Genomic DNA, 11,650 nt, shown 5'->3' with positions numbered 1-11,650 from the left:
GTCCTTTCCAACTCTCACTTCTAAATAAGAGAATATGTTGTTGAAGTTCAAATGAAAATAAAAAATGAAGGTAGAAAACAAGATAGCAGTATAAAATGGAAAATAATTAATAGATGAGCATTTTAATTATAATTATTCTTGTTGGAAAAGGAAAAATGTAGGGTGTGAGACATGGTTCAATATTGTTGTGACTTATGACTTGTGAGGGATATAAGTAATTAACAACTGGATGTTTAAAGAAACTGAGAAGTCATTGTCATGAAAAGGTGTTTTTGTTTAGTATTAATTTTGACAAAATGGGATTATTTTGCTTGTCCGAATATATCATTTCACAAGTTTGTATTTTCTTATGTCTTTTTCATGAAAAGTATTCAACTGTATTTATTGTTCAAGTTAAAAAGATTGAAAGAATATCTCTGGTATACATTTGTGATAAATATCTCTACATATATATCCTCGATGATAGAATATTATTTTTGGAGAAATTGAAGTTGAGGTGTATATATATATATTAGGGAAAAGGCATAAATTGCCCCCTAAAGAAAGTTAATTAATAAAGAAAAGAAAAGAAAATGAATATAAGAAATTATAAAATTTGACGTGGCAGCGAGTGTAACATTTGCGAGGATGGCATATATATATATACTAGTGAATTTGGTCGCGCTTCGCGCGATTTTGAAATACCTCATTAAATTTATAAAATATATATTTTTTGAAATATTGAGTGCTAAAAAATTATACTAAGAGTCTTAGTTCAATTTATTATTCCTACTCAAATTTTATGATTTTTACAATTTTAAATTATTTATGGGTCTTTATTCTTTGGAAGATTTTTCCTTAAATAATGTGTTTAATAACCAAAATTATTTATATATAATAGTAATATAAGAAAAATATAATTTCAAATATGAAATAAAAAGTATATTCTTGAGTAGGGGTCTTATGAAACAATAAATTATGAATTTTACAATTTTGAATTATTTACGAGTCTTTTCTCTTTAAAAGATTTTTCCTTTAATAATGTGTTTATTAACCAAAATTATTTATATATAATAGTAATATAAGAAAAATATAACTTCAAATATGAAATAAAAAGGATAATCTTGAGTAGGGTCTCATGAAATAATAAATTATGAATTTATGTAAATAAAATGGAGGAATCTTTAAAGAAAATATAAATAATTCTTTATACAATTAAAAGAATGTATTCCAATATTTAATATATATATTTCTTGTATGACTTATGAGTCATGAAGGTGAAACTTTAAAAACAAATAAAGGAGAAAAACACAAATAAATAAAATAAAAGAATAAACACGTGTGTGTATATATGTGTTTGAGTTTTTTTTTTAAAACACGACACAACTACTTTCATAGCTATAAAATCATCATCCATGTCCAAATTAAGCCTTAACCTCATCTAACATCAAAATCATACCAACCACAAGCCATCTTTTGTTTTTGAGACATTACCAGTTACAAATTTAAACATCACATTATTTTATTTGAATTTTTAAAAATATTTACTATTGTAAAAAGAATTGTGGCCTTAGAGAGCGCCACATCACCGGAGTATATATATTGATGTAAATGTTCAGTTTTCTCTACACTTTTTCATTGACAATTTATTACAATAGTAAATATTTAAAAAATTCAAATAAAAACATAATTAAATTTGATAAATATAGAGAGATGTCACATCACTTTAATATTACATTGTGTATACTTAGCTTTAGTCTTATACTATACAGATTTGGATTTAGGGAAAGAGACATATTGAATAGAATTAGAACTTTAACTTCCTAAAACTAAAATAAAATCTTTAAACAAATTTAAATAACATTGATATTGATAAAATAATAATAATAATAATAAAACTCTTGGCTTATATCAAAAGCTTCATAGTAATATCCTTTTCAAAGGATGGTAACATATATACATACGTTAAAAATAAAATCAAGAATGGATACAATCAACTCTTGGCTTTCCTCTTCTGCTCTTCATATCAAAAAAGCTTCATAGTAATTATCCTGTTTAAAATGATGCTATCAAGGATGGATAAAATAAAAGGATGAAGATGAAAGAGAAGAACAAAAAACCACATGAAACCCCTAAAAAGGTATAAGAAGATATGAAAAAAATACTTACATGAAACCCCAAAGGAAAAGGTCTAAGAAGGTATGAATAAATAGGGGAATGAATTGTCTAATTAATTATAGGTGATTAAGGATTACAAAAAACTGATAGTACGTGGGTTGAAGCAATGATTTAATAGGAAAACATGCGTGATAATGCACATTAATTGCTCCATTATGTAATTAGTTGTTACATACTCCCTCTGTCTACAATTGTTTGTCAGGGTAAGGTCATGCACATCCCTCAAGGAAATTTTTTATATAAGGTGTAATTTGACTAATATAACCCTACTATACCAAGAATACCAAAAGTCCACATAACTTTTCAATTGAACTACACTATCATTAAGAGCAAGAATTGGAAAAAAAGTGACTAATTATTTCTTGATTGTTTAAATTGACAATTAATCTTGGACATCTATTTTTAGTATACCTGCCAAACAATTGTGGACGGAGGGAGTATTTCCTTTTGGAAGGAAGAGTTAAATGTAGTAAAGGCTAATAATAAGGAAAGTGAATAATTATTTTAAAAGGTTTTTGAACAAAAAATGAGAGAAAAAAATCAAAATTTTAAGAAATAGTAATACTGATCATTGAAGCATGCCACATCAGTGTGATTTTATTCAGCTTTATAAACATATATAGATTCGTGTATGTAAAGCCCAATGACATGGCAACCTGTTACCTGTGGAGTACATGTTTTTACTCCTAGACTGGACTAGAGTATAAAGCAGGTTGGGATTTATTTGTATGCAAGTATTACTACTACCAAAGCCCACTCATAAAATCTGAACACACTCATGTCCCAAACTTGTTCTTTGAAGAAAAGTTTTAATTTGGATATCGATAAAAGAAGAAAGCATCCAGCTAATAATCTTGTATCAGATAGAGAAATAATTAAGATCGGATCATCATTATTATTATTTTTCCAATTGAAATTGAGTGACATATATAATTGTTGAAAAGATAGATAGTTATGGAATTTACAGCTCAAGTTGGTGCATTTATGGCTTTGCGTGACTCTGATTAATTCCTATCGTGCATGTAATGTATTAATGATGCCCTTTAAATGTATTGTAACTTATACTAATCCATCAAACTCTAACTTCACCCAAACGGGAAGAAGGGGAAATAAATAATGTTTTTTTAGTATGTAGACTTGTAACGTATACTTTACTTTGTCTGTGTGTCAGTTGAAAGAGCATCCCGAACAAACATAAGTCCAGAAAAAGCATCCTTGTTGCTCTAAACAGGAAAAAGGTGACATCGATAGCATACAGTACACCTCAGGCACCAAGCTTCAAATTTATGCAAAATCAGAGAAAACCTACATAATATCCCATCTTAGCTTGTTTGTTGTTTGTAACTTGAATCATATAAAAGACAATTCTTCAAAGCAATGAGTACACAAAAACAATCAGTATTGATCACAAGGAACAGCATTGCATGTCATCAACAAAACTACTGTAAAAAGGAGAGAAAGGCATAATTTCTTTCAACTTGAGATCCGTAAATCCAAGTAATTGAATATATTATTATAGTACATACCTAATTACAAAAAGAAATGCCAAAATTGTTTTGGCTTAATACAAAAGAAAAACAATAGGATGGATGGCCATGACTCGTACACCCTTTTACTCTATTTTTCTCTCCTTTATTATGCACATTTACTCTTTTTTACTAGTATTACTTAGTCCATCATAATCAGGAAGGAAAATGAAATGGATTAATCAATGAAAGAATCTAGAAAAATTAAGCCATAATAGTAGTAATATTATTATTGTTTGTTTTTTCACTCTTTTGCCCCTTCCACTCCACACACTGATTTGTAGGCCTACTCTTCTGCTTCCCGGCTTTCAACGGACAAGCCGTCTCAACCGGCGGAATCATGCAATTATACTGCAAACACAATGAACTGCTCACCGGAATTTCCACCCTCGGATTTATCTCAATCCCCGTCAGAAAATTATGCTGTAAATATAAAACTTGTATTCCGGCAGATAATAACCGGTCCACCAACACCGCCGGCACCTGACCCGTGAACCGGTTATTGTTCAGATACAAATTCTCCACATTACACAACAATGGAGATATCTCCCCGAAAAACCTGTTAAAGCTAATGTCCACCGTCGGAATTGTCACCTCTGAAATGGGTAAAACCGGACCCGAAAATAGATTCCTTTGTAGCTGAAGATTTGTGAGTGGGAAAGTGAATAAGATTCCCGGAATGCAGCCGTTGAACCGGTTCAAGCTAAGATCGAGGTAATTCAACTGGTTCAGCCGACTCAACAGATAATCTACTGGACCGGTTAACTGGTTCCATGACAATGACAAGTATTGAAGCGATGAAGGAAGTGAATTAGGCAAAAGGGTACCTGAAAGTGAGTTGTGCTTAAGGTCTAAACGGGTCAATCTTTGGGATACGAATGGTGGGATCGAACCGGACAAATGGTTGTGACAGAGTATAATGTTGGACAATGCCGGAAGAGCTCCAATAGCCCAAGGGATACTCCCGGTCAGCTGATTGAAACTAAGATCAAGAGTTTGTAGCTCCCGGAGCAGGCCTAATGACGCCGGAATATCACCGGAGAGAAAGTTCCGGCTAACTCCTAGAAATCTCAGGCTCTTCAACTGAGAAAAACTTTCCGGCAAGGCACCGGTTATCCGACCCGGAACCACCGTGAACTCAGCAAGAGCAGAGAGTTTCCCAATAGAAGGATCCAAGTTTCCGGTCAAACCCGGTGATCCAGCTCTGGGATCACCGAGATTCAAGGCGATCACTTTATCTCCATCGCAGTAAACTCCGGCGAAGTTACACGGCTCAGAAGTGAAATCCCAGGAAGCAAAATAGTTGGAACCGGGCAAATCATCCAAGCCTTTTCGAATCGCTTGTAAAGCTAAGAAATCAATTGGGTCTAAAATGGCGAAACTATTCTGCAGAAGAAGAAAAAAGAATACAAAGAATGGTATCATAATTACCGTATAGCTGAAGAGAAGAATGATAGAAAAGGCAGTGCAGGCTTATATAAGGTAAAAAAAATGGAACTTTTTTGGTTTTCTTTTCCGTGAGAAGCAACAGGTCATCAAATGGGGTCTTTAATGGAAACCAAAAGCAAAGGCAAAAAAAAAGTAGCTTCACAAGAAAGCAAAAGCTTTTTTGGTAATGGCTGAAACAAATTTGGTATAAGAAATTAATGGTTTAGGAGAGAAGAAGAAGATGGATGAATTGAGTGAGTAGCAGATAGATAGATAGTTCTACGGTCACTTTCTTCTCTTTACAAGACAGGAGGTACAGAGTTATTGTTTTTTGGTTATACTTAATGTTGTGTTTTATTTGTTTATCGGGAACAGGTTCCTAAGGCCAAACGGTTGTACGAGCCTACCTGGATACCACGAGCCTTAACTTTGGAGTGACAGATCAGCAGGTTCGGGGCATTGAGCAGATTCAGACCAGCTCCACGTGACTTTTGAGCTTGCACTATCATCAATCTCTATTTTCTACTCTCTTTATTAGTGTATGTTTTTAATTTCTTGTGTCTTTGTATTAATTAATATAGTTTTCTCTACTAATATAGTTAAAACATTTCTCAACTATGCGTTTGGACAATAATTGGATTAAAGTAAAATAAAAATATTTGAAATTTCTATGGTGGAAAATGGGATCAAGCTAGTAAAAGGAACTAGTCGAATCATGACAACTAACCAACGTGGTGAAATTGTAACACCCCGACTTTTCGAAACGTATAAATTGACTCGTATCTTCGTGGAAAAACTAAGAGGGTGGGTAATAAATTAAGAATGATGTGATATTTTAAGTGTTCAAGTGTTGTATCTCAAGTTTTGAAGTTAGGTGAGTGGCAAAATAAAAGTTGGCGAAAGTTACCGTAAATTCCTTTTTAAAGATTTGTCTAAAATTTGGGTCAAATGTCTCGGACGTTTTCTCCCAATATTAAGAGTTATGGTCCCAGCGACCGATGAAATCGAAGGTCTACGAGTCTAGTTTCCAACGCATCAACCCATTTGTTCATACGACTTCAGAATGGAGAGATATTAGTGTTTTTGCAAGACTACGCAAGCAGGCAGGTGAGGTGGGTCCCCTAGGTCGGTGAAACTTTATATATATCATCTTCTTCGACTTTTCTTTCATTTTTCCTTCATTTTCCTTAGTGAAGAACCATAAAACTCACAAAACCTACAAAACCCACTTCTAGGACAAGCCAAGTTACTGATTTTCGTGACTTAAGTCCTTGACAAAAGTTGTTCTACGCGCTGAGCTTGTCAACATGGTATAATTTGTTTTATCAATTTCCTAGCATATCGTACTTTGGTGTGTGGACAGCAGGGGTTTGGGAATATTTTAAAGTTTTGAGGTGTATTACAAACTTATAATCAAGGTAATACCCTTCTTTCATCGACTCTACCTTTGATAAGTCGTAAATAGCAATTTGCGACGAAAATACATATCTTTTATCGAATTTTCGTTGTATCTTCTATTCTTTTGTGTTGATTATGATCCTGCCTTGTTGTAGTATCAAGGGGGGTTGTGATTAAAGTTATTAGGACATGTGAATTCATCGAAAAAGGTATGGTAAGGCTATCCCCTACTTACGGCATGTTTCCTTAAAACTTAGAAGCAATGTATTTGAGTTGTTGTCCTTGATATACTTGTAGCCGTGATTGTTGATTGTTGGTTGCTCGAGTTGATATAATCCTTCCTTGTCGGGATTCTTATTCAGTTAGTAACATCCCTATGTTGGACACGACTTAGAGGCTATTTGTATAGGTTGCTTATAACTAAATTGCTCACTTTTAGTGATTGGATTGTTATTGTTGCCCTTGGGGCTATTGTGGTTAGCTGCACGAATGTGATCTATGTCTAGAAGGGCTATATGGATGCCTAAAAGGGCTATGAGTTACCTATGGGGCTATATTGATGCCCAGAAGGGCTATGAGTTGCTTACATGGCTATATTGACGCCTAAGAAGGCTATATGCTTCCTACAGGGCCATGTTGTTGCCTCTTAGGGCTATGAGTTGTCTATAAGCTATGTTGATGCCTAAGAGAGCTATGTATTACCTACGGGGTTATAGTAATGCCTAAGAGGGCTATGTGACTGCCTACGGGGCTAGGGGACTACCAATAGGGGTATATAGGCTGATTGGCACCTTCCGGGCTTATGGGGGCCTGAGTAGGTGGTTTTGTGTGCTGTTTGTACCTGCCGATCTTATGTGGGCTTGGTTAGGTTGTTGTTTTATTATTTTTTGATTAAGTTTAGATTTTAGGAGCGGATCAGTACACTTATCTTATCCTTGATTTATTTATCAGATTATTCCTGTATATCAGGATACCTCATCACAGTCTATTGCCTTTCATACTCTGTACATTATTTTGTACTGACGCCCCATTGCCTTGGGGGCGTTGCATTCATGCATGCAGGTCCTGACAGACGATCGAGTAGACCTCCTCAGAAGCAGGATTGACTTTTATCCGGTTGGCTAGCCCCTTTCCTCCGGAGCTGCCAAAATTGGGAGGTTTGTTACCTTTTAGTTGTATATATCTTTATGGGTAGGCTGGAGCCCTGTCCCTTAGGGCTATGAGTTGTCTATAAGCTATGTTGATGCCTAAGAGAGCTATGTATTACCTACGGGGTTATAGTAATGCCTAAGAGGGCTATGTGACTGCATACGGGGCTAGGGGACTATCGATAGTGGTATATAGACTGATTGGCACCTTCCGGGCTTATGGGGCCTTGAGTAGGTGGTCTTGTGTGTTGTTTGTACCTGCCGAGCTTATGGAGGCTTGGTTAGGTTGTTGTTTTATTATTTTTGATAAGTTTAGATTTAGGAGCAGGTCAGTACACTTATCTTATCCTTGATTTATTTATCAGATTATTCCAGTATATCAGGATACCTCATCATAGTCTATTGCCTTTCATACTCTGTACATTATTTTATACTGACGCCCCAGCACATATTATAGATATACTTGTTTGTTTTCTTGATTGCGTGTGGCTGCCATGCGCTAGTAGAAAATTGTTCAGCAGGGTCGGCTCGGGCTTGAGTTTTGACATTAGGAGCCAGTTGCGGCCCTCGAGTTTGGGGCGTGACAGAAATCAAGATTGAAGATACTTCCTATGATCATGGGAAATTGGGAGAAATCGCCCTCGGTAGGTCATGAGGTGCCTCGACGCTTGTTTATCACACAATCAGACATTTTGTAGGGGCTTCATCAGAGAGAATATTTTCTTACACCTAGAAACGTCCATAATAATAATAATCCTTAGGAGTTCAACAATCAATCTTGAGTTGCACATCCACCTACTTCAATCAAAGTATTAGAGCATATGCACATATTATAGATATACTTGTTTGTTTTCTTGATTGCGTGTGGCTGCCATGCGCTAGTAGAAAATTGTTCAGCAGGGTCGGCTCGGGCTTGAGTTTTGACATTAGGAGCCAGTTGCGGCCCTCGAGTTTGGGGCGTGACAGAAATCAAGATTGAAGATACTTCCTATGATCATGGGAAATTGGGAGAAATCGCCCTCGGTAGGTCATGAGGTGCCTCGACGCTTGTTTATCACACAATCAGACATTTTGTAGGGGCTTCATCAGAGAGAATATTTTCTTACACCTAGAAACGTCCATAATAATAATAATCCTTAGGAGTTCAACAATCAATCTTGAGTTGCACATCCACCTACTTCAATCAAAGTATTAGAGCATATGCACATATTATAGATATACTTGTTTGTTTTCTTGATTGCGTGTGGCTGCCATGCGCTAGTAGAAAATTGTTCAGCAGGGTCGGCTCGGGCTTGAGTTTTGACATTAGGAGCCAGTTGCGGCCCTCGAGTTTGGGGCGTGACAGAAATCAAGATTGAAGATACTTCCTATGATCATGGGAAATTGGGAGAAATCGCCCTCGGTAGGTCATGAGGTGCCTCGACGCTTGTTTATCACACAATCAGACATTTTGTAGGGGCTTCATCAGAGAGAATATTTTCTTACACCTAGAAACGTCCATAATAATAATAATCCTTAGGAGTTCAACAATCAATCTTGAGTTGCACATCCACCTACTTCAATCAAAGTATTAGAGCATATGCACATATTATAACATAGTCTTTTCAATTCCAAATATTCCGTTATTTCACATTAAGGCGACAATTTACCTTTGTGGCCTATAAAAAAAAGGCTCTTTGAAGATCCAACTTATCCTCTTGCCCTTCCCTTCTAGTAGATTATATTTCTATATTGATTCATCCCTCTAGTGTAAATGAAATTACTCAATTTTAACTCATTTATCTTTTAACCTCCTTGTACAAAGTTTACTATTAACGAAATGTTTATTTCGTTTTCAATAAACAAAATTGAAATTTAAATAAATTTGTGGACTAGCGAGATACAATTTATTTTAGTCAATTGAATATTTTGATGTCTTAAATTTCTGCGGAATGACTAGCTTTCCAGAAGTTTTCATATTAATTCTTTGTTTAGCAAAATGTTACATGTGTAGTCAACTTTAATTTGGGAACTATTTGATTTTACGTATTTGTCCAACTTAAACTTACTTGATTTACATTAAATTAGTCATAATTCCACAGCCTCCTTTCTCTTTGCATAGAGTACTAGAAGTAGAGTTCCAAACATAAAATTGGGATAATGAGATGGCTATTTCACATTTATGGTAATATTATCACTATCCTCCAAATAAATGTTTAGTTGCGCTCTTATCGTCATACTTAAAGCTGAAAAAGAGAGATATTTATTTTTCTAGTGATAGTGGCCATAAAAGTAAAGGATATATTTTTAATTGGGATGTTTACCCAAATTAGATGAAACTAATATTCCATGTCTCCACCAAGCCTAAATTTTCATCAAATCAATAGATACATAATAAATTCACAGCTTTCTCATGATTAATATACAGATAAATTTGAGGATTGTGATTTATTGGCAATGCAATAAGTTAGAGGTAGAGTGAACAACACACACACACACACACACACACACACACACACACACACACACACACACACACACGGAGGAACTGTGGGAGGAAAAAGCAAAATACAGTGCTAGCTGCCAATCATCTTCTTCCTATTTTCTTTGTTATGTATGGACTTTACTCTTTGGGGCCCAATCCCAAATGGGCCCTACGGCCTTCCACGTCAGATCCTGCCCTTTGCCTATCATTTTATTTTCTATATTACCATCTAAAACTCTCATTTAAAATTTTGTATGTAATAATCTAATCTTTTATCTACCTATCTCACACTCTATATTTATACAATTCTTTAAAAATAAGGATAATAATTTACCTACATTATATTCGTTCAAACATAAAACTCAATATCACTTTATTATATTGGATATCATTTCACTCTTGATATTAATATTAATATTCACTGTGATTTCAATATTATTTTGTGCTGAATTAAGTTAATTGTTAAAGAGAGTTCCAAAATCCATTTAGGTAATACAAACATGTAGATTGGTAGACTGGGGAGTCATAGTTCAATAATTAACAAACATGGACGGTTAGTATTAAAATTGTAGATTCATCTGAACTCAAAAACATTATGCATTAAATAATTTGTTAAATTAATATAAATAATAGATCTTAAATCAAATATATTATGATTAAATTTAAATTTGGGATCCATCTTCTTTGACAAAGAGTAATGTTGATAGGTTGAGACTTGAGAGTGACAACAAAAAGATTATGAAGTGGCTAATAATGAGTTAATTATATATACATATATATTATTATATATAGAGTAATCATATTTGCTTTTCACAAGACATGATACTTTCACTCTTCATAATACTCCAGTGAGTAGAAGTTGTTATGATATTATTGGTTCCCATTCCCCACCATTTCCTTTTAAGTAATGTTTAAAGCCAAAGCAAAGTAGTAGTAGTTACCAAAATGATTCTTTTTTGTATCACAAAAAGAGTAAAAACGTCTTGTTCCAATATTCTTAAATTAAACAAAAGCCTCTTTTTCTTCCCCAAAAAAACGAAGAAAGTATAAAGGTCGCTAACAAATGGTGGCTGATACATATAATTACATGATGAATATGTCCCAATTTGCAACTATATATGTCATTGAATAATAATTGATGCCTAATTCTATAATTATTGAGATGATCAGACATTTGCTTTTAACAAAAGCCAAAAGATGCCCAAGATTTGCAGATAACTCACACTGAAATAAAGGAAGAGAAAAAGAATAGACACTACTCACGAATATATATATATACACACTAGATAATGTTGCCCGTGCTATGCACGGGCCCAATAATATAAATGATATGTTTTGGGGCTAATAATCGAATTTTTGAAGCGATTGTTTGCGTGGATAAAGGAATAAATTTTTTTATCACAAACCTGTACTTTCTTTAACGCTATTTAAGGCATAATAAGACTACCCACATACAACATTTTTGAAATATTTTATGTTGTCAATTATCATGATTTATAGTATTTTTACGCAATTTTTAAATATAAAAA

At 34.2% G+C, this 11,650-nt stretch overlaps 1 protein-coding gene across 1 annotated transcript; it reads right to left on the bottom strand.

Annotated features, from left to right (window-relative positions):
- Nucleotides 1–3,624: 3,624 nt before the first annotated feature.
- LOC102603635 (probable LRR receptor-like serine/threonine-protein kinase At1g34110) lies at nt 3,625–5,418 on the bottom strand. The gene has a single exon (XM_006352732.2). The coding sequence runs from the start codon at nt 5,106–5,108 to the stop codon at nt 3,888–3,890; it is 1,221 nt and encodes a 406-aa protein (XP_006352794.1). The 5' UTR covers nt 5,109–5,418; the 3' UTR covers nt 3,625–3,887.
- Between the last annotated feature and the right edge of the window lie 6,232 nt (nt 5,419–11,650).

This window comes from Solanum tuberosum, unplaced genomic scaffold (assembly GCF_000226075.1).
Source record: "Solanum tuberosum cultivar DM 1-3 516 R44 unplaced genomic scaffold, SolTub_3.0 scf00150, whole genome shotgun sequence".
NCBI classification, from domain to species: domain Eukaryota; kingdom Viridiplantae; phylum Streptophyta; class Magnoliopsida; order Solanales; family Solanaceae; genus Solanum; species Solanum tuberosum.
Note: the sequence above shows the minus strand (reverse complement) of the source record. Positions and strands in the feature narration are given on the sequence as shown.